Genomic DNA, 26,976 nt, shown 5'->3' on the forward strand with positions numbered 1-26,976 from the left:
AGCTTAAGTCAACGACTCACTCAAGCCCGACCCGCTGCATAAACGTGGAGAGAAGCGACTTCACGAGGCTTCCTGCAAAGGAACCCCCCTTGATCATGATGCGAGGATCCTTCCTGGGCTCTGCCGTTGATGTGATGTGTTGACGTGTGCTGTCTGCCGTACATCAGGCTCGAGCCTGGTTGTGGGGTTCGGCCCGTACGCGTTCATGTAGCTCAGGCTCATGCAGCTCAGGTTCAAGCGGATCAGGCTCGACGTCAGGAGGAGCTTGAAGGAATTGAATCACTCCGGAGGTCTATCTTCTCTGTTCCTCCAACCTCAGGAGAGATGGCAGCTTCCTGAGATGCTATTGTGTTGTCGTTTCCTGTTTACCGTCAGGCTCGAGCTAGGGTCCACGTATGTACATGTACGTGACTGACATGGCCCGTGCCTCCATACAGCATGCCTTTTTCCGGTTTCGGGACAATCAGGCTCGACCAGGGTGCATGTTGTGCATGAGTGCTCTATTTCCTCCAAATCAAATAACGATAACGAATCATGAATTTAATTATGCCGAAACCTTGGCCCTTTTCAATTATTTGTTGAGATGTGTTGAGATGGCGCAATAACTAATCAACCCGAGTGAGAATCCATGAGTCATGATGCCCCCCCACTTTGAGCCTCACAGAGCCTCACCCCCACTTTCACGTCATGCCCCACCACCGTCCGGGTAACCCCCCCACCACAATTCTGCATCACAGCACAACAGCCCTAACCCACCAACCTCACTTCACCACCGCCTCTCCCGCCGCCGCTTTGCAAACTGCCCCACGCACGCACGCCGCCGCTGCATTTCACGCCCACCATACTAGACTACATACCGAACAGGAAAAAAAAAAAAAAAATGCAGCCAACCGCACCCCTGCACCGCGCCATCCGCCGCCTCGCGCTCACCACGAAAATGGTCAACGGCGGATACTACAAGGGCACGCGCACCGGGTCCATGGGGACGCATACCCGCCGCGGAGGCTTCGTGGTCGATTATAGCAAGGTGCGCACGTATGTCGTGCCGGGTCTGGAGGGGTTTAAGGTATGTTTTGCTCCGAGGTGAATTGGGGTGCCGGGGGGAGATGGGGCGACGGGGGAGTGGGGAATTGGGGGTAGTGGGGAACGGGGGCTAATGGATGGGATTGCGGGGGTGGAATAGTTGACGCCGTTTGTGACGCGTAAGATGGCGCCGACGGTGGGGGCGGAGAGGTATAGCGGGGCCAGCCCGATGAGTGGTGGGTTGTATTTGGAGAGGTGGAAGAGGGAGAATGGTGTTAATTAGACGGGGGACTTGGGGGATAGAAGGAGGAGGGGGGGAGGTTGTAGATATTGTTGGCAGATAGGAATGGGAATGGACAGCTTTTTCTTTTCTCGTTTTTGGTTTTGGATTTTTTAGCTTTTGGCTGTGGAATTGAGGGCGGTGGTGGAGTGTATATTATTGTAGAGTGAATTTACGATTGAAGGTTTTAGAGAAGACAAGAAATACAGCACAAGAAGAAGAAGAGGTTTATTATAGACAGCCAATTCACGATTGCAAGTTTCCCAGAGAAGATGATGTGCAGCACAAGAAGTAGTAGTAATAATATTTACAACGACCCTAAAGTCTCTATCTACCTCCCTAACGCCTCTTACTCGGATCCAACAGATCCATAATGGCCTCCGTATGGCCTCCATCCCTCCTCCCGCCCACCCCTCCTCCGATCCCTCCTCCCATCCCGACGCCCGCCCTCTGCCCCTGCGCAGGCCCATTAATCTCCCTATCCGCATTATACAACGAATCCCACCTCCTCGTCGTGCCAAAGCCCCTCAACAGCGCCGCCGCATCGCCGCCCCCCCTCTGCCCATACATTCCCCGTCCCCCCTCCTCATTCACCGTATCCACATCCAGCAGCACGCGCCCCAGCGCATCCAGCCGCGCCTTGCCAGGAACATACTTCCGCGTGTGCTGCCGGTTGTTGTACAGCTTCAACGGATCATCCAGCCGCATGGCGTCCACGCTCTTGGCCACGAAACCTCCAACACCAATCATGGTCCCGTACGCCCCATTGTAGTTCATGTACCGTCCCGTCACGGCCTTTGGCTCGCCCTGCGGCCCGCCCTCAGCGTCGTTCCGTACCGGCGCTGTGGACCGCGTGTAGTGCAGCCCGCCAGACGGGTGCGTGCGGTGCGGCCGCGTCAGCGTCGGCAGGTCCAGGAACGCCACGACCAGGCGGCCCAGCAGAAACGTGTCTGCGCGGAGCGCCAACATGTCTACCTCCACCTCCGCCGGTGCCTCGGGGGCGGCGGGGGCAGCGGGGGCAGCGGGGGCAGCGGGGGCAGCGGGGGCAGCGGGGGCAGCGGGGGTGTGGGAGGGGCGCAGGTCGGCCTCCGGCTGGCTCGCAAAGCGGCGTTGGTTGCGGGCGACGAACTCGCGGAACTCTGCGCGGCGCGGTTTCACCTGCGTATCGATATAGCGCGCAAAGTCGCCTGCTGGCATGTCGGGGATGTACGGGCCCTTGAATCGCCATGTGTAGCTCTCGCGGTGGGGGGCGTCGGGGGAGAAGTCGAAGACGCTGTGGCGCACGGTGTACATGCTCGCCAGGGCCGAGGAGTCGATTGTGGGCCCGCGGAGCAGCGGGATGTCCATTTCTTGCCACTTCTTGAGCGTGAGCACGTCGTCGGAGGCGGACTCGTAGGTCGTGAAGTGCGCGAGTGTGTCGAGGGCCGTGTAGCGGAGGAAGGGGTAGCGGGTTTTGGTGGGGAGGTCGCGCTTGAGGCCCCAGTTACCGCGGGAGTGGGAGGAGCCGGGAGTGGTGATGGCTTGGACGGTGGGGTGTGGGGCGACGTCTGGGTTGGTGAGGAAGTAGGAGGGGGGCGGGGGGACGGGCGCGGGCATGGAGAGGAGGCGGGAGCGGCGGAGGAGGGAGGCGCCGGGGGAGAAGCGTTTGGCGGCCGACATGGTGGTGTGCTGCGGCCCAATTGAGCGGTGTCTGTGTGCTAGGTCGGTGCTGCCGGTGCTGGGTGCCGCTGGCTGGAGAGATTGGCCGAATCGGGTGGGTGCGAGGTGGCCGGGGGAGGTCGGTGAAAATTCTGGGAGACCGGGTAACAGGGCGTCACAGACTGTCACTCGATCGGTGGTCAATGATTGAACGGCGCCCGAATCGCTTATGTCCACTAGGAGCAGCCGGTGATTCTAAGACATACACCGGGATATGTGTGTGGGTCTCTGTAGATCTGCGCGTGATTTATACCGGAGCAGCTGTTGCGTCATCCGTTCGTTGGTAGGTGCTGATCGTTTGGACAGCATAGCTCCTGGGACGTCGTCAGAGTGTGTAATACAGATCAACGTGCGTACATTAGTAGCCACCCGTCGACTCATGTAGATCACTCACCGGACAGCGAGCCAACGTAGCTACATGTGTATCTCACACATTTTTTATCCCTCTGTTTCGGATCCGGGAGTTGTCTCAATCCTCCGAGGGACGCGAAAGTCCCGGGACGCAGACTTATTAAGCCTTAAACCTCGAGTTATATATACGTTATGCATATTATGATATTATATAATCAAATATTCACAATGTAAGCCCTATCTAAATTCGGGATTACATGTCATTACAATCCAAGGTGCACTGCGTCCCGACGCACTGCACTGCACTGTCGATCCAATGTTGATCCGCGATCACGGTAGCTGGATGTAACCTCTGGAGATCTGAGCACGCATCATGGCGGTCAGCCAACCCAAGATCAACCACACACACAACTGCCATGTGCAGAAACGCAGGAACCACAAGCATAACTATGGTTCGGGACACTTACCACCCACATGCACGCCATCCCTCCGTGCGTTTTCAAGACATGTGTGGGATCGGTGGCAGCCCACCATACAAATTGTAGACGCTAAGGGTAAATGTCGGCTGGCGGTCCAAAAGGTAGTGGAGTGTGCTATTAACATGTATGTTGTGATTACCGGGATCCGGGAACAGACGAAGGGATATAGACCGCCTATCATCAGTGTGCATATGCGCAAGCTTAAGACATGTGTGACGCAGTGGATGTTTCTCGATGGCCAAGAACGATGATGACTTGATTGATGGACGTCAAGAGGGCGGTATAAATAGCAAGCGACCAGCGACCAGCGACCAGCGTCCTCCTCGATCTTAACGTCCCGTTGTCTTGTTGGTCAACTATACATGTCCTTAACCGACCCTGGCCCTTATTAGAAGCTTACCTGTACTCTAGGTACACAAGGCCGCGGACCAGACGTCGACCCGCACTCCCGGGTTTCGGGTTTAGGCGTTATACGTTACCCACTAGGCCGACTCCAAATCAATACCATAGAGACGTTACATCTTGGCGCATATACATATATATACCTTGTACCCTGCGTACGTTCTACCACTCTTATGCTCTTCTCCCGGTAACGGCACAAAATCAATATAATATGTTACGCGGTAAGGTATTTCACCCCCGTACATGACGAGTTGAAGGTCGCTGATATTCCGATAGGACCGGTATGGCTACGATCGACCATGGCCGGCCAGATTCCAACTTTGGCGTCTACCACTCGAGCTCGAGGGATGAGAGAATACACGCCGCGCCCTTTCATCCGACCTTGGATCGAGCTATCCGCCAGAGAGACCCCCGCGGCCGCCTATAGAGATACATCTTACTACCGGAAGGCCAACAGAAACCGACAAAGCACAAAAAGGAGGAAGCACATATTACTCGCAACCCGCTTCCAAATACAGCAATGCCGACAGAAACCACCATCTGGTCTTACGATCAATCTACCGTCCGCTGCCCTACTATCCAATTATCCCTCCGAGTATCTATCACTAATCTCACCAATTTACCAAACCACCCCCGCAAACCTCTTCCGGCTGTATCTACACCCTTAAGCTTCCAACGGACCAGGCAGCGATCCCCCACAAGGCAAGGCTCGACGCATAGATGGTACAGAGAATACCAGCTATGAATAGATCTTATCGGGTTAACAGCACCTCCGCGGGGGGTGGTAGATAGAGGACGGAACGACAGTTCGCTGTGCGGCGGGAGATGGCGGGGTGGTTGGGCTCAATGCGGGTGAGAATTGGTGATTATTGAGATTGTGGTGCTGACCTTATGGTGTTAGGTTTAGGGTTGTAGGTAGCTCGTGCAAGGCGTGGTGGTGAGTGAGTGGGTGAACCTTGGTGGCTAATAGTTGGCAAATAGGTACTAGCGGGATTGAGTTGGAGTGAAAAAAACTTGGGACAGGGCTAGTGGTGGATTGCGGGCTGGGAGGGAAGGGAATGTCAATCGAGAGGGAGTAGACTGACTCGTCACTCCTAAAAGAGGTGTATATCAATATTCTAACTATTGGATCAAGGTTTAATAATAATAATCTTTACTTTCACTTTCATAAGCCCCTGATTCAAATTCAAAATCAAATATTCTAAATCTACAGCGGACACGACAACCCAAAACTACCCGTGCAAGATTCATCCCGCAGCACATGACCCGCAGCCCCGAGAAATCTACATTATGTAACTAACCCGCCCCCACCCCCGGCCCCGGTCCCGCCCTAAGTTGCAGTAACATTCCAACTCGGCCTTGGCAGTCTTCTGGTATAAACCCCGCCAAAAAAATTTCCCTTGCCATCCCTCTCTCCGGAAATTATTCTCTCCTAGTTCGTTCCCAACTTTCATCTTCCCCCAGTTTCCTCTTGCCCAGTTTTTCTCTTACCCAATTCTTTTTCTTTTCTTCCATTTTTTATTTTTTTATTTTTTTTATTTTTTATTTTTTATTTTTTTTATTTTTTTTATTTTTTTTATTTTTTTTTATTTTTTTTTATTTTTTCATTTTTTTTATTTTTTATTTTTTTTCCCTTGACACCATTGAGCTGCTGTACGTACTGCTCCAATAGTGGGATAGGTTTGATACATCTCCAGCTGAAGTCGACTCAGCTCAACTGGGCAGATGGTCAAACCTATCCCACTATGGGATGCAATTCCCTTTCCTTTTCCCTTCCTTCTTTTCCTCATCTTTTCTTTCCTATCTTTCTTTTCCTACCTTTCCTTCTTATCTTTGTTTCCCTACGTCCCATTCCAATTCCCCCCCTCTCCCCCTCCCCCTCCCCAGCTCCATCTGACGGCAGAATAGGTTGAGCGTCGTTCTTAGCATGGTTGTTCACCAACAGCCGAGAACGCTCATGAACCTATCCACCCGTGGGAATGGGCCGTGGTTCGATGGCGAGATGGGTAAACAACCAGCGATCCAGCGAGCGAATATATAGCTATATAGCTCGCTGGATATCTGGTTGTCTACCTATTTCGCTATGGGATTCACAGTGGCTGACTTCCTGGCTGGTTCGATGGCGAGATAGGTTCCATTCCAACACTCATGGCAGTGACCTTTAGGTCAGAGCCTCGTTTGATGTAATGCGACCTATCTCGTTATGGGATTCAGTTCAGTGTGGGTTTTTTTGGGGGGGATCTTGTGCTCCGATGGCAGGATAGGTCAGTCGATTACGTCTTCAAGGTCTTACCGTCTGGTTCAATCTGAAGATGTGATCGACTGACCTATCCTGTTATGGGATGCGTGGGGCTAGTGCGATGGCGAGATAGGTCCCGTTCCAACACAAATGGCAATGGCCTATATGGTCGGAACCTGTTTTTGTTGTAATGCGACCTATCTCTCTATATGGCATATATTTGGGCTTCTTTGTGGGTTTTACGCTCCGATGGCGGGATAGGTCGTCAATTTCATCTTCAGTAGCTGACCGTCTGGTTCAGTCTGAATAAGAGATCGAGGGACCTATCCTGTTATGGGATGCGTACCTGGTTGGTTGGTTGGTACATAGCTAGTTCTATGGTGAGACAGGTCCTTCAGTTCTCCGTGGTTCGGCCTTTATGGCCAGCTTGGATTTGTGAGAGACCTGTTTCTTCATGGAACATCGCTAGTTGGGACATCTGGGGGGGTTCTATGCTCCGATGGTGGGATAGGTTTTTAGTCAGTCAACCATTGGGTCCTTTGGTGGACTATGGTGATTGCGGAAACCTATCCTATTATGGGACGCATATTGACCAAATAGTTATGTTTCTGTTGGACACTAGTTCGATGGTGCGACAGGTTCGGTCTGTTCAGCAGTGTTGTCCGGCATTGTCGGGTGGATCGCGTGGTCCGAACCTGTTGCACTATGGAAGCTGGTTAGGATCTCTATGTGGGTTTTTGATTGCAGGCTCCGATGGCACGATAGGTTTCACTGTGCTTTGTTCTCTGCACTGCAGTGGTGAGATATGGTGAAACCTATCCTGCTATGGGATGCGTGGCTGGTTGGGCACTGGTTCGATGGTGAGATAGGTCGTGATTGAGGGCTTTTATTCGAAATCTTCGGATGAATTTCCTTGTTTCGACCTATTTCACCATGGAAGTTAGTCAGGGTCTCCTTGGGTTTTTCTGCTCCGATGGCAGGATAGGTTCATCGGCGCTATAAATGTCAATATGAGGCATTTGTGAGATTTGATGAACCTATCCTGTCATGGGATGCGTGGCTTGTGGGGCACTAGTTCGATGGTGAGATAGGTCGTGACTGAGGGCTTTTATTCGAAATCTTCGGATGAATCTCGTGCCTTGACCTATTTCACTATGGAAGCTATTGCATAGGGTCTCTGTGGGTTTCACGCTTCGATGGCAAGATAGGTTCATCAACATCATCGTGCTCACTGTGCTGAAGCGGTGGCATGTGAATGTGGGTGAACCTATCCTGTTATGGGATGCATGTGGCCAGTTCGATGATGAGATAGGTCCCTCTGAATGGTGTTGGCGTCTTGTAAAGCCAGATGCGAACCTTTTCTTTGGACCTATCTCTTTATGGAAGCTGTGGTGTATGTATAGGACGTTGGGGCTTGTCTTTCAACGCTAATAGATCCTATAGCTATGGAATGAGATCTATAGTGCTAGTGGGTCTAGACTTGTGAGTGAGGTCAGATATGTGGTCTACGGAAAGAAAAGAAAGAAATAGCGTTTAGAATAGTGTGTAGTAGGTCTAGAATCGTAGCATAGGTAATTCGTTGCCCTGCTGTGTTTCGCTTTGGAGTCAATTTAAATTTATTTCAAAAATCGAAGGGCTTGTTGTAAGGTGCAATGTATTGCGCTAAGTGAATGTGTAGAGCTTTCTTGTTGATGGAAAATCTTCGTGATGCATTCAATAGGTAATGAAGTGATGTATCGGCTCTTGTAGGCATATAGGAACAGCGCTCTCTCGAATAAGTAACCATATAACTGACACGTATCATGCCAGTCCTTCAAGATACGGGCATATCGCGGGTAATAAAAAGATTCGTTGGGTAGTATTGGGAAATTTATATGAATCATCAGGATCACTTTTCGGATTACTCATGATCTTTTTTTTTTTTTTTTTTTTATATCATTTCAATTTCTGTTTCTAGGTACACAATGATCGCGTAAAGTATAAACTATGGCGTAAAGAAACCTATCCCCTTTCCAAACTTATAACTCGCCCCCTAATATAAAACAAAAACAAAATTCCAAACAAAATAAAATATAACAAGAGAAAGACAAACGCATATAAATAACAATGAACAATTTAGAGGGAGGGCTAGTTGCCTTTCCCTGTGAAATCCTTCTGGCCATTGGCCTTATGCTCTCAGTGAGACTTTACTAGGACGCGTAGACTGTGGGTATTGGGCCCATGAATGCTGTTGATGGCGTAGAGGAGGAGGAGACTGAGCTGAGGGGGGATGAGGTTCCTGAGCCTGACTCGAGTGGTGAGGGTCCCCGGCTGACCGGGTAGCCTGTTCTGGTTTTGGTAATGTAGGCCCCTAGTAGGAGGGTAAGGGTGTGGTTGTCCCAGATTTCCTCAAGGGATGTAACTCCATCTAAGGTTTGGGAGCGGGTGAGTGCAGAGGCGTTGCATTGTAGTATGGCATGGTCGGGGGTCTCGTCTTCGAGGCCACATTTCCGGCATTTGGGCGAGGTGTGTAGGTTGATCCAGGATTGTTGCGCACGTAGGTAGCTCTTTCCTGATCTTATTTGGTGGATTCTTGTGGCAATAAACTTGTGAAGGTGTGTAAAGGGTAGAGGGGATGTGTCTAATCTGTGCGTGTAGTAGTTCGGAGTTGGGAAATGGGTGCGCCAGTTATCCAGCAGTTGTTGCTTGGCTCTATGGGCCATCTTGCCCTGGTCTACGCCTTCTTCGATCAGGGGGAGGAGCAGGGAGCAGAGGTGTTCAATGGGTGTATGTGCTACCCCTTTCTTCGCTCTGGAATTCCATTTCTTTGGTGGGTTGGGTCGGCCTTTAAGGAGGGCGGTGTGCGAAAAGGTTCGGTCTCGTAGGGTGGTGGGGAAGTGGGGGTCTGTCCTTCCCGTTACTGGGTTTGCTAGTGGGGAGGCTCGGAGGATCCTAATGGCGAATTTGCACTTTAGGAAGTGGAGGTATAGTATTAGGGGGGGGGCTTTTGCTTCTGCCCATAGGACGCGGTTATTGGTGGCTCTGAAACAGCCTGTTGTCCATCTGAGGACTGCATTCCAGAAGGTGTTCATTTCTCGGAGCGCTGATGTTGGGGTGAATACATTGGCTCCATATGTGAGCATGGGACGGATGGCGAGGAGGGCTACTTTCCTGCAGTTTGCAGGTGATAGGCCTTTTCCCGCTGAGGAGAAGCGGTTGAGAATGCCGAAGGCTGCTCTTGCGGAGGCCGTTCTTCTGATGAAGTGGGCGTTGGGGTTGAAGTTAGGGGTGAGCCAGTATCCGACCCATCGTACTATAGAGCTGGGCTGGAAGGTTTGGCCATCTAGGATTATTGGGAGGTGTGAGGTGGGGGACTTATCGCGTGGGGTTCTCCAGTGCATTAGCTCCGTCTTCCCCACCGAGAATGTGACGTTCTTGGGGGAGGCCAGAGCTGTGAGCTTATTGTAGTGGGTCTGGAGTATGTCGATGTTTTCCCTGTATGATGGGGAGGCCACTGTAATGGCCAGGTCGTCTACATAGGAGAGTGAAATGCCAGGGGTGGGGTCGTGTTGGTGGAGGAAGTTAATATAAATAAGGAAGAGAAGCGGTGATATTGGGGATCCTTGTGGGACTCCTACTTGGACGGCTGTGGGGATTTTGGGGGATCCTTTAAACAACAGCGTGATATAGCGGTCGGATAGGAAGGAGAGGACCCAGTTCGTGATGTAGGGGGGGGTGTGTTTTTCTGCGAGGGTGGAGGCTAGGTGTTGTTTGAGGACGTGGTCAAAGCCCCCTTTAATGTCTAGGAAGAGGGTGGAGACTTTAAGTTTGGCCAACTGCATGGCCCTGGTCTCGTGTATGAGTGTGGTGACTGCGTCTCCAGTGGACAAGCCGCTGACTGACCCGCATTGGTGGTTATGGAGGAGTCCTGTGGCCTTCGCTATCACGGCCAGGCGGAGTGTTATTATTTTCTCCAGGATCTTGGAGAAGGTCTGGAGGAGGACGATTATGCGGTATGCGGCAGGGGAGGAGTAGTCCGGTTTGTTGGGTTTAGCAAGGATTACTCCATTGGCAGTTTTCAGGGAGAGCGGGTGATATCCGTGTTGGACGAGCGGGTTGAGGAGATTACTCATGATCTTGCAGTACCAGCTAATATAATTGTTTCAATCAAATCCCATCCAAACGCTTTCGTGCCCAGCCGTGAAACCCTCATCATGCTGGCCAGAAAGAGGGCGACCAGAAAAAATACTTCAAGTAAGCCAAAATCTATCTTGAATTGACTTCCCAGTGTTTTTGTCTCTAGATTGCTAGGATATGTAGTACTCGTTGTAAATCTCGGCGGAAGGAATCCGATCATAGAAAATCACTCGGCTCGAAGGGGCTGATGTGTCTGCTATTCGGCACAAGACACAGATTCGGATCGGTTACCACTTATATAGTAAGAAAAGAATTCTTGGTAAACTCAGATGATGTATGACCTCTTCGAGCTTGTGGAACGCACATTTGTTTATGGAAGCTTGTGCTGGCCAGTTTGACAGTTCGACAAGCTTTGTGTAAAGCCAAACATTGTTAACCGCGCGCTGATCCAGTAAATTTGTCAGAAGGCATGAGGCAAAAATGTGTGGTATTTCTAACATATTCCTTACTTTTGTTATCTTTTTAAATCCGAGTTGATCTCCCGCCAATTCTCCGCCTGCGTTTTCCTGCGAGATTTCCCCCAGATTGTTGAAGCAAGGCTCAGGTCTAGCTTGCATGAATACCTATGATCAAAGTACATTTCGAAGTCATCAAAAGCTGAAGAGATTGGGCAGCTAGAGAGATATGTTTCGTTTCGTCTAGGAGTTAGATGTTCTAGAATCTATCCACAACATAGTGAAGCTGAACCCGCTCAATTATGCGATATGGCAAAGATAATAAGAGCTCCGTTGAGCAAAACCAACAGTTGATAGTCCATAGCTATGAGCATAGGCAAAGATCCTACGTTCCTGACCGCGCTCCATGAGACTGGGCTCTAGTTCGTTTTTCTGGCCTGTCTTCCTTTTATCAGGCTTGATATCTCCAGCTGGAATGATTAACAACGTTCGTTTTTCTAGGCTGTTATATAGCTTCATTGTGTTTTGGGAGCTCTTATTCCTGAGTATCGGGTCGTAAACTACTACCCCGCCCTGTTACGCGGGCCGAGTCAGACCCACAACAATTCCTGAGCCTAGACAGAGGCCTTAGATTCCTGGAATAGTGCGGTTAATACATGATATTGATATTGTCCTTGTTCAGCAAACGCTATCAATGGCGAATAGACCCCGCAACCGCAACTCTTGGTGTGAGACGTTGTTTCTATAGTATATAGTCTGTAATTTCTTGTTTTATGGTGCATGCAATGCCAATACTTTGCTTCCAGTTTGATACTATTGCTTATTTCCTAGGAAATGTCGAGGGAAGCTTTAGTTAGCTTAGACTCCGCACCCACCCCAATGCATGTGTGGCCGCCTTTCAGTAGATTTCTCTTGCAGTGCATATCTACAGAGACTGACTTGTCTCTGGCGGGGAGATCGCTGAGGACAAAGCCGGCTAGCCCTGTTGGCCGGTCCTTTGGTGGCTAGTAGGATGGGCCTTATTATTTGCAGTGGCCCGGCTTCACTAACCCCGTCTCGAGACGGTAGTAGGATACGACTCTAAAATGAATCCTACCTGAGAAATTGAAAGCGAGAGGTGATGGAGCTCCGTTATATAATTCCAGTCCTTTGGGACTATGATTGTGTGCGTGCTCCATGCCCGAGACTTATTTCAAACAGGCACGCCCGATACAAGTATCGAATGTAAATAGATTGTCAGTTGTCCATCTCGTGACGAGAGCTCGATTCATGTCCGGCGAGACTTTCACCATTAGTGAACATGCTATGGGTATAAGCAGCTGCGCCTAGTCAGGGCTGTATTAGCTGTAACTTGTCGGTGGTAGTGGTCTCTAGTAGTGGCCATTTCGTGAATGCCTGTGTCTCAGCTGCGGGGTTTTCGGAGTAGCTGCCTGCAGCGACCATGTAGGGTTAGTTATGTATGCCTTCCAGCGCTTCCGTCTTTATGAGTGTTGGCCTCGCTCTTCTTGTCCATATTGTGAGGGTTCCCATGTATATCGCTACCTACGCTCATGGTGGAGAAGACGATGCTCTCTTATGGTGGCGTAGATGTAGATGTAGCAGTCCAGCAACACGTTCTCGTTATATACCCTGATCAAAGTGATCGAATACGGTTGCCAAGCCTATCCGTATTTCATTGCAAACCCCAATCTGCTTTCTCGCCCCTATAAATTTAACTGGAGGGTACAAGTAGTGCGTATATGCGCCGTTGACGATCCCCATGTGCGTATCTCTTTAGGCGTCACGTTTTATCCTGGATGCGTGGTCGACCTGTCTTGTCTCGGGAGGTACATAGGGACGGGGAAGTGGTTTGCAATTTGCACGAGAATATGGTCGGTGTGATAGCATCTAGAGAAGAGTTAGGTACATGTACACTAGTACCGTGCATGCCCTTTGCTCAAGGTGTGGGTGTGTGGGAGTGCCAAGCCTGCCCGTGTTAAAGGGTTTGGCGCATTAAACTGCTGCAGTTGAAAATGCTGAACCTCCCAATGGCCTAGCGGTATTGGGGTACGGTTCCTGAGGTAGTTTAACCGGGTGACCCCCGGTTTGGCTCACTTCCTGGGCAGGAGGGTCATGCAAGATGTAAAGGCTTATAGACTTATCTTGGGTCACTAGGTTTTTGTTTTTTGTACTCTATAGAGCCCTATGGTACAAAACCATGTGATTTAACTTAAACGGCCACCTCCAGTTTAGAGTAAACCTCAGGTCTAGTTATGATAAACTATGTGTTCGTACTAGGTAAATCTCTAACAGTTATAGTAAAGCTCTGATAGGTTTAACTTCGTAGTATATACGTTTAAAAATTGTTTAAAGAAAATCTGACACAGTTTAAGTAAAACTGTACAATGTTTAGGTTGAACCGCGCCAAGTCTAGTTCTAGTTTAATTTAACATAGAAAATCCCTCTCCCAACAGTTTTTGGCAACTCGGCTGTTTATAGCAAACCCTGCGGGGTTTAGTTTAGGTTGAACACAAAAGCGTTTATGTTAAATAACTGTCATATCCGGTAAACAGGAATGGGTTTAAAAATTTTCTCAGGTTTAAAACGACCCCCTTTTAATTAACTTCCGCATTATGACAGTTTCAATTAAACGTTGCCTAACAAATTTTGTACCATAGAGTCTCCCACCTATATCTTATATCCACTTCCCACCTCCAGTGCACGTAGTTACTCAACTATAGTAGTTGGTCATTCCAGTACTTAATAAATGTTCCCTTTAGCTATCTCCAGTAGTTGCCCATGGCCAGCTCCCACATTGGACCATACGTGCCAGCTCCCGCAGCTGTCCACCTCCTCCGGCGGCGGTGGCCCATTTGGGCTTGGAGATACAGTAATCTGAATCTCAGTTAATTACGGTTCCCACCTAACAGGAGTGATTGATTCTCTCAGTTAATTCAAGCCATAGTTATACCGAGTGCACCTGTGGCGGGAATGTACCTGTGCCGAGCATCTTATCTGATCTCTCGAAATGATAGCCAAAATACTGCCTTTATTATGTATAGATCGGATACGATTCTCGGCACAGGTGCATTCTCGCACGGTCTACAGTACTTCCCACCTCCAGCACTTCCTCCCTCTTTCAACCCACGAGGTTACGTTAGGGCGCTGATAGGAAAACCTGCACATTGATCATTGGCATCATTGATAGGCGAATGATAGCTCATGACTGTAATTTATATATCGGCTGCGACCACGATATGAGACACCCATTTAATACACGGCAAAAGCTCTCGTTTCTAGAAGAGTGGCAGGAGAGTTGGGGGTTGAGATGATTCTCGGGGCTGTGGAAGCTACGGAGGCCATATATTGTGCGCACTCGGGTGCAGGGGGTATGGTGCGCACGGTCTTAAAGGTGACAGTCGTAACTTTGACGACCACGTAGGCCTTTGGGAGTGGGAACGAGAAGGATGTAGCTTTGGGGGCTACATGTACGAAACATGAGCTAAGGAGGTCCCGCTTCAGACGTAGGAGAGCACCAACCTCATGGCGGTGACCATGGGGGAGACCCTATGGTAAATACAAAACAATGTGATTTAGCTTAAACGGCCATCTCCGGTTTAGAGTAAACTTCAGGTCTGTTTATTTATGATAAACTGTGTGTGTTCGTACTAGGTAAACCTCTAACAGTTCTAGTAAAACCCTAATAGGTTTAACTTCGTGGTATATACGTTTAAAAATTGTTTAAAGAAAACACCGAACAGTTCAGGTAGAACTGTACAATGTTTAAGTTGAACCGCACTAAGTCTAGTTCTAGTTTAATTTAACATAGAAAACCCTTTTTCCAAGAGTTTTCGGCCCAACTCAGCTGTTTATAGCAAACACTACGGGGTTTAGTTTAGATTGAACCCGGACCGAAAAGGGTTTATGTTAAATAGCTGTCATATCCGGTAAACAGGAATAGGTTTAAAACTTTTCTCAGGTTTAAAACGACCCCCTTTTGATTAACTCGCGCGAGATGGCGGTTTCAATTAAACGTTGCCTAGCAAATTTTGTACCATCGGGATGCAGTACGCATATCGAGGCACAACCCATCACTCGGCCCGTCACGTGCACGGGGCAACCAACAACAAAAAGAAGAAACCCAGGAGTCATGATTGCAAGAAGTACTCATAACGTCCCACCACCACGGTAAAATCACGTTTATTCAATGAGGTGAGTTATTGATAATCTAAGAATTGGTATTGGCTAGATAACTATAAAGTATACAAAGAAATGATAAAACCCCCAAAATAGAGAAAATAATTAGTATGCTACCCCCACGCCCTAAAACCCCGTCCTCCTCTTCTTCCTCCCCACCGGCTGCCTTCCCCCATGCCGCCCCCTCTCAACCTGACTCATCACCCCAGGCCCCGCCTGACTACTCGCCAGCCCCACCACCTGACTACTCCCCTGCGTCGCCGCCACCACCACCGCCGGCGGCTGCGACCCCGTCCCCAGACTCCAACTCTCCACCTCCCCCCTCAGCCTCCCCACGTCATCCCCCTCCCTGGCCTTCCTCTGCTGCTTCTTCTTCCTTCTTCTCCGCGCCCTCGCCGCTTCGTCCTCCTCGTCCGGCGCATACTCGACCTCGTCTGGGTCCTCGCCCACCACCCACTTCCCCAGCACGCCCGCAAGGTTGTCGGGCAGCGTGATGCGCGCGGAGACGTTGGCGTAGGTGCGGATGCCGAGGAGGTGCTCGGGGTCTGGCGGCACTGTCTGCGGTTGCAGGTTGACGCCGAGCGTGGAGAGGAAGAGGTCTGTTGCGAGCGCGCGGGAGAGGCGTTCCCTGCGCAGGCGCACCCGCGGGGGCGTGTGTTCCGGGAGCGGGGTGACCCACGCGTTGAGGATGCAGTTGTATGTTTGTTCTATGCTGATGCTAGGTGGGTCTGTTGTATCTGTGGTGGCGAGGAAGTCGTCGGCGGTGGTGGCGCGGGGGGAGGGGAGGAGGGTGCGGAGCTGGTAGGGGGTGAGATCGGGGTCGGTGGTGAGGAGGGTGTGGATGGAGGTTTGGAAGACGTCTAAACTGTCGTAGAGCATGCCGGGACGGTGCAGGTTGAGCAGCGTGATAATACCAAGGTCGCCGCGCGCGAGACGGTCCGTCAGTGCTGTTTTGAGGCGGGCTGTTGTCGCCGCGATGGAGTTTTCCGGGTCGTCCTCAGACGCGGTGCGCAGCGTCGGATCAGAGCGTGGAAAGGCGTGTTTGTAGAGGGCGCGGAAGCCGACTCTGACCTCTGCGGGATGGGGCTCGGGGGGGGCGTCTTCGTTGTCGGAGTCGGGTTCGGCGGTGGGAGGGATAGCGTATGCGCTCTTTACCTCTCGGCCACGGTCGGGGTGTAGCGTGATGGAGAGGTCCTTGTTGCTGTATACGCGCTGTGTGATCTCTAGTTCTGGACCTGTGCTGAAGGCCGTGAAGAAGCGGAGGTTCTCATCGGAGAGGTATTCCTCTCCTTTCTCGTCCGTCTGTCCGCGCTGCTTGAGCAGGCACCGGTTTACTGTGAGGCCGAGCTGGACGGGCGCTGAGGCGTCACGGGGGACGAGGCCGGACACGGTGGTGGGGCGGCCGAGCGTGATGGGGAAGTTCTCTACGGTGTTGTGATCGAAGCGGAAGGAGGTGATGAGGTGGTTGAGGCGCGAGTAGAGTAGTGCGTTCATGGTTGTGCGGTCGATCTGCAGGAGACTCATGGCGAGGGAGATGTCGTTCTGGTTGCGGTAGTGCGGGAGACTCATGATGGGCTTTGCGGAGTGACGGAGGTCGAGCCATGTCAGGGTGGCGGAGGTGAGGAGGAAGACATCGTTGGTTTGGCTGGCGCTTTCGGGGCCGCGCTGGAGGTCGAGGACATAGCCCTGGTCGATGCCTTGGTAGACGGGGATGGTGATATCTGCTCGTGTGGAGGGGATGTTCTGGAGTTGTAGATATATGTAATTAGTGCCATATGTATAAATATATTCCCCTAATCTCGAAATAGTTTTGAGGTATTAGCATAGGAGATAACTCACCCTGATATCAAACAGTCCCGCCCTCTTGCGGTCACACGCAATCACACTGTTCACATCAGCGCCCCACAGCAGTCTACCCCACCCAGTACCGCCCTCCGCGCCCACATATCCCTTCCCCATCTCCACCACCTTCACATTCGACCTGATGCGCCAATCCCTTGCCTGCGCGCCCTCAAGATCGTAGACTCGCCACCGGCCGCCCTCGTCAATGATGCCGAACTGCTTCTCGTACCACGGATTAAACGCGACATGGGCGTGCGCCCTCTTCCCCGTCCCGCTAGCCACACTCGCCAGCGGGATTGCCGCAAGCCGCGTTGTCTGCCCCGGCAATGGCACTTCCAACCGCCGCTGCCGGAAAAGCATCGTGCTGCTCGCCGTGCGCACCGCCATGTTCGCTATCACCACACACACACCAATGAGCACAGAAACAGGTTTTATTGATACTATACAATAACAACAGCAAAACCCGGCACTCACATTTCAACTCCCCATCCCTCATCCCCGCTGTACAAACCTGCCTCACCCTCGCGCCGCACTCCACCACTTTCTCCATGCCCGACATACCCAGCACGCCCACGCCCACCCCCTTCGCGTCCTCCACACCCCGCCACCCCTCAACGACACTGCCAATCCCGACCTCACTCCCCACGGCCCCCATCGCCACCACCGCCGTCTCGGTAAAGCGCCCAGTGCGCTGCTCGTCGAGCGCGCCCCCGAAGGCGAGAAGGGTCCCGATGGTGGGGTCCAGGATCTCGGCATGTGTCGTGACGACTTGGCTCTCGGCGAGGAGGGCATCGATGTGGCCCACGGCGGCGCCGGTCTCGGGCGCGTCTTGCGCGAGGCACCGGTACCACCAGTCACGGTCTAGGTATTTGATCCCCGGGCGGGAGGTGTCGGTAGGGTGGTATGAGCGCGGGAGGATGGTAGCGGGTGGGGTGATGGCATGGAGGGTGTGGTCTTGGTCTGGGGGGTGTTGGGTGGTTAATAGTTAGCTGTAGATTCCCGGGGGAGAGAGAGAGGAGCGGGGGTGTACCAGCTGTAGGTTCGCGGTATTGGTGGAGCCATTTACGCAGCGTAGGGGAGTAGATTGGCGGCCGGTTTGTGTCGATGGTGAGCATTGAGTTTGCAGGTGTGTGTCTGTGTCGCGGAGTGGCGTTTGCTTGAGTGCTGGGTATGGAGGTTTTTGATGTGAAGTGACGTAGATCCCTAACCCTGGCTAGGGTTCAGCGCCAAGAATCTGTAAAACAACAGACGAGAGGTGATAGGTTGGTTTGACGCCTTATGCACGACGACCTTCAGGGTTCCAGTCTTTGCTTGTTGGTGTTGTACGTTGTGATTGGTTGGTGGTGATTTGGGTGCATCGGACCTGCAGTGGTTGCGATATCACAACATGGCACCCTAGCTGTAGCCGGCGAGTGATACCTTGTGATGTGATCTACTAGCATCAGAAAAATATATGGCGGAGACGTTTCCAGGCTGATGATGGTCGAGTCCTCCCCATCTGGGGTCTGAACCGATCATGAGAAGAGTGCTCTGGTTCCCTTTCCCGCTGTTGCTCGGATAACGATGGATGAGCACTGGAATGATGATTGAGATCAAGAGGGCTGTACGCAGCCCACATGCAACTTATAGATCTCGAAGCTAACACGTATGCTTAGCCGCTTAGAACGACGTAACTGTTGAAACGTGTTTCAACACATAGTCGGCTAATCTGCCCCACAACGTGTGGTTGGTCATGTATTCATGCGCCCTTATCCTCTGCAGCAAGAATAGGGGTAGAGGCCAATGTAGATAGAGCTAGGATATCCAGAGGCAGGTAGATATAACCTTGAAGCTGAATTCCCCCTATGTGTCGGGGGTTGCTATATTCCTAGCTATAGGAGTGCCCGACAGGAGATGGGGGCTTCCATAGAGAGGATCCGAAAGTTACGTTGTTGAGTCTAAGATTTGTGTATTTCTATGTGGGATTCCATATCATGGATCTATTGGTTATTGGTGTTAGGGTTCATGAATCATGGGTTGCACACTTCCGGACGGGTAAGGATCATAGTCCATCACTCGGGGCTTGGCGTCACATTGTGTTGGATACTTGGCTTCTCACTCGTCGTACAGGTGAGCTGTCCCTGTCACTGTCGACACCTCCACTCACAACCCCTATCATTATCACGTTAAGACTTGTCCAATCCATCACTATATAGACGGCTAGACTGTTTGTCGATAAAGGAATCAACTTGCTCAGCTCTCTCGTCCTACCTTTTTCAACACATTCGTTTCTACGCCGTGTCGAAAATAGGTAGTTTTATTTATGGAATGCTGATGAAAAGTGATCGAACTAAAGTTGATGACAAGACCAAGGAGACAAGAGAGAGAAGAGGTGAAGGAGAGGGCTAGCACCAAGGTACAGGACCGATCCTATGGGCCCCCTTCCTATCTCACCCCACCACTCCCGTCTTCGCTGCCAAATACTAATAGGCTAAAGACTTGGACTGCGGTGCGTTGCAGTTTACAATTCTGGACGGGGGTCTACAGCCTAGAGGAAGAATATACGACCCAGCAAAAGACTTTTATTCTACCCTATTTACCCCACCTGGAACCGACAAGACCAAAGCACACAACAAAAGGAATGACAAAGAAAATATCTATCTACAGTAAGACCCTAGCTTTTCAGCCCCTCCAACGCCTCCTTGAGTCTCTCCCACCCCGCACTGTCCTCCCATGACTCCTTGCCCCTCCCCATCACCCCCCTCACCGCACTCCTCGCCTTAAACCTCCAATCCTTCGCCACCGGCTCCCCCGCGCCTAGCCCCTCCGTCCTCTCCATCCCTCCCAAACTCTCATACGCGCCCACTAACTCCACCGTGGCATCTACCAAGCCATCCCAGGCCTTCTCCGTCGAATCCGTCACCCCCGGCCGTGCCTGAACCGCCCTCCATGCCTTCTCCTCGGCCTCCAACGCATCCCTCGGCCGCCCCCTCCACAGTGCCACCTTCCCCACGATGCGCCATAGCCGCTCCTGGTGCGTAATCAGCGGCGTGACCTCCTTTTCGACAAGCTCCACCACCATCTTCGCGAGCCCCGGCTTGCTAGCGTCCAGCTCCGACGTCACAACATGCCGCACCAGCATCTCAAGCACATCCACATCCACGCAGCTCTCGCCGGCGGTGTCTTTTCGCAGATCAATGATCCTGCGCATCGCCACCACCACGTCCGTCCACGACGGCGGAACAACAGATGCAGCGATGATGAGGAGGTTCTCCCAGATGCGCCAGCTGTCGTACTTACTGGTACTCGCGCGCTTCAGTGCCGCGAGCGCATTGCGCTTATTATTCTCCTTCTGGACGAGCTCAAAGTCGGTCTGGTCCTGCTTTTGTGTTTCGTTTTCGTCGTCGCCGTCACCAGCGTGCCATTCCGGCTGTGCGGGGAGCTGCGTGGTGCGGTGGAGGAGCGCGCTGGCGAGGTTTGACCATGCCTCGGCGTCGGTCTCGTCGATGGAGACAGTTCGTGTGAAGGCCTCGACGGCGGCATCCCAGTCTTCGAGCTCGAGGTGGCAGCAGCCCAACGCGAACCACGACGCGTGGTTGAGCGGGTTTACGTGCAGTGATGCTGCATAGGCGTCGGCGGACTTTTTGTACTCCTTTGCCGAGAAGTAGTGACGTGCGAGGGAGCGCTTCGCGCGGGCGTAGCGGCCGCCAGATATGTCCCATGCGCGCTCGTAGTGGGCTGGGTCGCTGTCGATGTCGCCGAGAATGCACCATAGCCGTGGAGCGTTTGCAGGGGGCGGGGAGATCTCGTCGGTGGTGTCTGGGTGGAAGAGTTGTGCGTGGATGACCTTTCGGGCCTTCTCCTCCTTCTCAGTGGCGGCCCAGCAGAGGGCTACTTCGGGCCACATTTGCAGGCGCTCATAGATCTCGAGGGCGGTGCGGAGACCGCCCATTGAGATCCAGCGGGAGGCGAGCTCGGCCTCGAGGTCCCAGCGGGTGGGGACTGTGAGCTGGTGGATGTAGAGGAGGCGGTCGTGGATAGGGGCGGCCTCATCTTCTTTTGCGCGCGGGAGGAAGGTGGTGGTGGTGTTTGTGGAGGTGCTTGAGTCGGTGGATTGCGTGGTGTCTGCGATGACCTGGTCGACGACGGCCTGCAGTTGGAGGAGACCGCGCTCGACGGTGCGGGAGCGGTAGCCTTCCATTTTGGAACGCACGAGGAGGCCGAGCGTGTAGACCTCCCAGTTGGTGGAATGCTTGAGGACGCGCTCGGCGTAGGGCATCATCTCTTCTCTCGTCAGTCCCTCGGCGGGGTTGGTGTTCTTGATGGTCTCCGCTACAAGTAGCAGGATCGCCGCATCAAGAGGCTGTAGCTTTGGCTGATCGTTCGGATCCAGCTCCTGCAGCTCCTTCGGCAGTCCTTGCGCATCCTCCACCACTGCGGTACTCTTAGGCGTGAACGCAATAGACTCCAACAACGTATCATCATCCAACTTCAACGCCTTCGGCGCACTCTCCTCCGTCTTCTTCTCCTCGCCGCTGCCCTCCTCCTTACTCCTCGCCAGCACCACCAACTGACTGGTATCCGTCTGCTGGAACTTCGTCCTCTTCCCCATCACACCAGTGAGCGCATACACCAGCCCTGTCCGCTCCGCAGCCTCCTCAAGCCCCCGCAGCGCCTTCGTGTCGTGCCCAAAATACGTATCGACCAGCGCCCTCTCGACCAGAAACCTCGCCTGCACCCCGCCGCTCTGCGTCTCGGCCAGCGCAGAAACAGCCTTTGCGTCCTCGTAGATGACATCGTGTAGTCCTGCTGTCGCCTCAGAGAGTACCCGCTGGTGCCAGAAGTTGACGCGCATGCGCCACCAGCCCGCGGTCACTACACCTTTGCTCGTCGCCTCTGCGTTTAGCAGTGTCTTGGACAGCGCCAGGAGCAGCGCGCAAGGCATGAGATGGTACGCTGTTTCGCCGTCGACGGTCAGCGCTGTCACCACGGCCTTCTCCAGCCGCGTTGCAAACTCAGCATCGGTGTCGGGAAGGAGGAGGGCTGCGGGGGTGAACGGAAGAGGCGGTCCAGTGACGTTGGCCTGGATGAACGACCAGAGGGCCGCGGTACCGATCGCAAGGAGTGTATGTGGGGGTGTGTCAGGGCGCGCGGCGAGGCATTGCTGCAGGTAGCCTGTGTAGTCGAGTGTGCGTTTGAGGTATTCGGCGTCGCCGGCGCTGAAGAGGGACTGCGTTTCCGGGAGGGTGAAGACTGCGTTGAAGTCGCCGGCGGAGACGAGAGAGAGCGGCGTGGGGGAGTCGGTGGCGGGAAGGGCGTCGCCGGATATTAGTGCCCACTCTTGGGCGGTGAGGTCGGGTTCGGTCATCTTGGGGGAGGAGTGTTGTGTGGTTGGTTGGTTTGGATGGCAGGGAAGGTTTAATTAACCCCACGGTGGGGTTGTGAGCTGACAAAATGGCTGACAGGGGAGGTGGGCAGGGTAACGGTTAGTGATAGCTGGTGACGGAAGCCATGTCATTAATATATTATCAGCAGTAAGAAATTAACCGATAGGTCGTTTTCCCCTGTATTCTAATATATTACCGGCGACGGATTTGGTACTATTGCATGTAGTACCAGATCTCGATATTAATCTTAACTGAGCCAGAGTTGCACCAACTAACCGATTACAGCACTGCTACTAATTAGAATTAGTACTGCAGGTCTCCGCCGATCCCCATGCAAGATGGGAAAAACACTGTTTCGGATTCTAAGAAAGAACTTGGAGATTATATCGCGACTGGGTCAAAGTTTAAATTCTGAGCCTATGTGCCTGGGTCATACTAACTAATCTATGCCAAGGCCAATTGCGGCTCACGTCACTGTACGTCGCACGCCTAGCGTTTGAAACAACTAATAAACACCCCCGAAGTGGATTTCGTCACGAGGTCTTCGATTGAATTATTATTCTCTCTCAGTTCTCTCCCAGTAAAACTGTCCTGTGCGCGTGTAGTTGCCCTAGGTGCTGCCTAATACGTAAGCCCACACACCGGTAAACTAACCCTAACCCACCCCAGTCGCACCTCCTGTCAATGATCGAACCACCACCTTTTGCACCACCTGCACACGACCGCATCCGACCTCTCTCCCACACCGCACATCACCCACCCAGCCCATCGCCCACAACCACCGACGCTCCAACCACACAGACCCGGCAGGGTAACCGCCCACCCACCAACCACCACCACCGGACTGCTTTCCCCACACATCCCCACCAAACCCACCAACCAGAAAAATCCTCACATCGACAAAAAAGCCCAAACCCATCCACCCCCTCACTATACCAGATACAGGAAAACACAAACAAATTACTGCAATCTACAATGCCTCCCCACAGCAACGCAAACGATGACGATGAGGACATTGACTTCTCCGGTTCTGCTCCCTCCCCCCCCCTCCATCTCCCCCATCTCCCCTCCGCTCCTCCACATCACCCCTCCGCTAACAAAACACACAAACAGACCTCAGAGAACAACATGAAGTCCGCCTGGACGAGGGCCTCGACACGTTCGTCGTCGTCGACGGCTGCCCCGTCGTCTCGGAGGAGAACAAGCCGCGCCTCATCAAGTTCCTGTGCAAGAAGCTCGGCGAGGCCGGCAGAACCAAGCCGGATGCCGTGTTTATGCCGGTCAATGAGGAGAGCGGTATGACTGAAGGGTAAGTGCAGCTCTCCTAGTATCTATGCAGTTTCGATGCTACCGCATCTGCACGATGGCACGATGCCACCGCACCCGCACGACGGCACGATGCTAACGCACCACACCGCACAGCTACGCCTTCGTCGAGTACGAGACCCCCGAACAAGCGCTCCTCGCCATCAAAACCCTCCACGGCGTCGCCCTCGACAAGAAGCACACCATGTCCATCAACAAACTCACCGACATCGACCACTTTGGCCGCGCCGGGCGCATCTCCGACACCTACACACCCCCGCACATCGAGTCCTTCGCCGAGACCGAGCACCTGCGCTCCTGGCTGTCGGACGCCAACGCGCGCGACCAGTTCGCCATGTACCGCGGCGACAGCGTCGGCGTGTTCTGGAACCGCAAGAAGGACACGCCCGACGCCGACGTCGACCGCCTCGGCTGGACAGAGTCCTTCGTGCAGTGGTCCCCGCAGGGGACCTTCCTGACGAGCGTGCATGAGCAGGGCGTGCAGCTGTGGGGCGGCCCGACGTGGAAGCGTGTGATGCGCTTCGCGCACCCGGCGGTCAATCTGGTGGATTTCTCGCCGTGCGAGCGGTATTTGGTGACGTGGAGTAACAAGCCGATTAGTCTGCCTGAGATGCTGCCGGCGGGGTTCCCGCTGGGCCCCGACGAGGAGGGGAAGAGCTTTATTGTGTGGGATATCAAGACGGGGGGGCTGCTCAGGTCTTTTGCGGCGATCCTGGATAATCCGGAGGATGACCTGATTGAGGTGGTGAGGAAGAAGGTGTCGTGGCCGGTGTTTAAGTGGAGTGCCGACGACCGCTATGTGGCGAGGGTGGTGCCGGGGCAGTCGATTCAGGTGTTTGAGACCCCGTCCATGGTGCTGCTGGGGAAGAAGGCAATCAAGATCGACGGCGTGGTCGACTTCGAATGGTCCCCGCAGGCCGCGGCCGTCCCCACCCCCAAGGACCCCAAAGACAAAGACCCCACCACCACCACCACCCCCTCCACCCAAACCCTCGCCTTCTGGACGCCCGAAATGAACAACCAGACCGCGCGCGTCACGCTCATGTCGCTGCCCTCCAAAGAGATCATCCGCACTCGCAACCTCGTCAACGTCTCCGACTGCAAGCTGCACTGGCAGTCGTCCGGGAAATACCTCTGCGTCAAGGTCGACCGCCACACAAAGACCAAGAAGAGCACCTTCACCTCGCTCGAGTTCTTCCGCCTGCGCGAGAAGAACATCCCCGTGGAGATCATCGAGCTGAAAGCCAGCATCGTCAACTTCGCATGGGAGCCCGCCAACGGCGACCGCTTCGTGTTCATCACGGCCGACGACGCGGTGCCCGGGGCGGCGGCGGTCGCGCCGAAGATGGCGGTGCACTTTTATGCGCCGGAGAAGATCAAGGGTGGTGGGGCGGGGGCGGTGGGCGAGTTTACGCTGGTGAAGACGGTCGAGAGGAAGAACTCGAATGCGATCTATTGGTGCCCGAAGGGGAGGTTTGTGTTGGTGGCCACCGTGCACAGCCAGATGTCGTTTGAGCTCGAGTTCTGGGATTGTGATTTTGAGGGGGAGAAGATGAAGCTGGAGGGGGGCAAGGCGGGGAAGGAGGTGGCGGCGAATTTGATGCTCATGGGGACGGGAGAGCATTATGGCGTGACGGATGTGGAGTGGGATCCGACGGGGAGGTATGTGGCGACTAGTACGAGTATGTGGAAGACTCCGGTATGTTGCGCTCTTTTCCTTTTGTTTCTTGGTTTTTGGTCGCTCTTTGGGTTCTTTGGACTTGTGCTTCATGGGATGTCACTCTGCACGTATACACCCCTGTCGTGGGCTGCTACTCGCAATATCATAGACTATCACTCATTCCCTTTTATACACTATTACCCATTCATTTCATAAACACCGTTCCATCTGGTTTTATAAACCATCATTCATACTCCTTCATGACCCATCGCCCATTCCCCTTCCACTCACCCTCTAATTACAACCCATAACCCCTCGTTACTCCTCTTTCTTTCCCCAACTTACTCACCACCCCCACCCCCACCCCCAGATGGAAAACGGCTACCACCTCTGGGACTTCCGCGGCGCCCTCCTGCGCGAAGAACACATCGACAAGTTCAAGCAACTCCTGTGGCGCCCCCGCCCGCCCACGCTCCTCACGCCCAGCGCGCAAAAGGCGATCCGCAAGAACCTGCGCGAGTACTCCAAAGCCTTCGACGAGGAGGACCTGTTCGAGTCCGAGGCGGCCAACAAGGAGGTTGTCGAGGCGCGCATGCGCATGCTCGACGAGTGGCGCGCGTGGCGCGAGCGCGTCGTGGCTGAGGTGCGCATGCAACGTGGCGTGGAGGAGGCGGTCGTGGTTGAGGAGGATCGCGTGGTTGAGGAGATTGTGGAGGAGGTGGTGGAGGAGAGGGAGGAGCTTGTTGTGGGGTAGTGGGGAAAGAAAAGGGGGGGGGGGGTATAGGTGGGATGGAGATGGGGAAGGGGGGTTGTGGCGGGGTAGATGGTTGCGCTGCGCTTTCTGCTTTTTCTGTCTTTTCTTAGGTAGGGCGGAAAATATCAGGCGATGGTCGCTGGAAAAAAAAGTACAATGAATAAAAGATTGCATCTGGAAAGTTGTGTAAACTGTAAACATCTCTTTGATATCGCCTTATCCCCAAAAAAAACAAAAACCAAAAACATAAGAACATCGAACCATAACTCCCTTCCTCCCTCAACATGACCCAAGCTCGAAAATAATTGAGAAATTCAAAACAGGTATGCAGCAGTCCAACATAGCGTACCCAAGAACCGCCCTCTCCCCCTGCAGGACAACCAGAATGTCATCCATGAACCGTATCCAAACCACCACTCCTTTACAGTACGAGTCCAACACTCGAAGAGGAAGAAAAAAAAAGAAAAAAGAAGAAAAAAGAAAAAGAACAAGAAATGAAATGAAAAGAAAAAAAAGAATGATCATGAAATCGCACTCAACCATCTTCCGGAACACAACTCCAGCTAGATTCAAAATCGATCCTATCCCCACCGGAACCCACAAGTAACCCATCACCACCACCACCTAAATTCTATCCACCAAAACCCCCTGGAATTACCGTCGGTATCGCCTCTTCGTCCGTGTGTATTTGTGTGATGCGGAGAGATGCCGCTCTGCGGGGAAAGGAAAGGTTTCAAGAAATACGGCGAGGATTACTAGTATAGTAGTTATGCCGCATTGGGCTTTCCTTCGGCCTTTGGATGCTGAAC

General features: G+C 53.0%; 7 protein-coding genes across 7 annotated transcripts; 3 read left to right on the forward strand and 4 right to left on the reverse strand.

The window, feature by feature from the left end:
- Window positions 1-880: 880 nt before the first annotated feature.
- Window positions 881-1,306, forward strand: H6S33_005191 (uncharacterized protein; the record flags this gene model as incomplete). The annotated part of the gene is made up of 2 exons (XM_044836550.1): window positions 881-1,066; window positions 1,184-1,306. The coding sequence occupies 2 exons, from the start codon at window positions 881-883 to the stop codon at window positions 1,304-1,306; spliced, it is 309 nt and encodes a 102-aa protein (XP_044690404.1).
- Window positions 1,307-1,642: 336 nt separating this feature from the next.
- On the reverse strand, window positions 1,643-2,962 carry H6S33_005192 (uncharacterized protein; the record flags this gene model as incomplete). Its single annotated transcript, XM_044836551.1, has 1 exon — window positions 1,643-2,962. One exon carries the CDS (start codon window positions 2,960-2,962, stop codon window positions 1,643-1,645), a length of 1,320 nt encoding a protein of 439 aa, XP_044690405.1.
- Window positions 2,963-4,444: 1,482 nt separating this feature from the next.
- Window positions 4,445-5,262, forward strand: H6S33_005193 (uncharacterized protein; the record flags this gene model as incomplete). Its single annotated transcript, XM_044836552.1, has 4 exons — window positions 4,445-4,454; window positions 4,510-4,795; window positions 5,135-5,144; window positions 5,215-5,262. The coding sequence occupies 4 exons, from the start codon at window positions 4,445-4,447 to the stop codon at window positions 5,260-5,262; spliced, it is 354 nt and encodes a 117-aa protein (XP_044690406.1).
- A 3,399-nt stretch (window positions 5,263-8,661) lies between these two features.
- On the reverse strand, window positions 8,662-10,584 carry H6S33_005194 (uncharacterized protein; the record flags this gene model as incomplete). Its single annotated transcript, XM_044836553.1, has 1 exon — window positions 8,662-10,584. One exon carries the CDS (start codon window positions 10,582-10,584, stop codon window positions 8,662-8,664), a length of 1,923 nt encoding a protein of 640 aa, XP_044690407.1.
- A 4,761-nt stretch (window positions 10,585-15,345) lies between these two features.
- H6S33_005195 (uncharacterized protein) lies at window positions 15,346-18,176 on the reverse strand (the record flags this gene model as incomplete). Its single annotated transcript, XM_044836555.1, has 4 exons — window positions 15,346-16,962; window positions 17,059-17,453; window positions 17,536-18,021; window positions 18,092-18,176. 4 exons carry the CDS (start codon window positions 18,174-18,176, stop codon window positions 15,346-15,348), a joined length of 2,583 nt encoding a protein of 860 aa, XP_044690408.1.
- A 1,538-nt stretch (window positions 18,177-19,714) lies between these two features.
- On the reverse strand, window positions 19,715-22,408 carry H6S33_005196 (uncharacterized protein; the record flags this gene model as incomplete). Its single annotated transcript, XM_044836556.1, has 1 exon — window positions 19,715-22,408. The coding sequence occupies one exon, from the start codon at window positions 22,406-22,408 to the stop codon at window positions 19,715-19,717; it is 2,694 nt and encodes an 897-aa protein (XP_044690409.1).
- Window positions 22,409-23,402: 994 nt separating this feature from the next.
- H6S33_005197 (uncharacterized protein) lies at window positions 23,403-26,167 on the forward strand (the record flags this gene model as incomplete). The annotated part of the gene is made up of 4 exons (XM_044836557.1): window positions 23,403-23,454; window positions 23,541-23,736; window positions 23,850-25,452; window positions 25,784-26,167. The coding sequence occupies 4 exons, from the start codon at window positions 23,403-23,405 to the stop codon at window positions 26,165-26,167; spliced, it is 2,235 nt and encodes a 744-aa protein (XP_044690410.1).
- Window positions 26,168-26,976: the final 809 nt, after the last annotated feature.

This window comes from Morchella sextelata (assembly GCF_020137385.1).
Source record: "Morchella sextelata strain SCLS chromosome Unknown scls_19, whole genome shotgun sequence".
Taxonomy (NCBI): domain Eukaryota; kingdom Fungi; phylum Ascomycota; class Pezizomycetes; order Pezizales; family Morchellaceae; genus Morchella; species Morchella sextelata.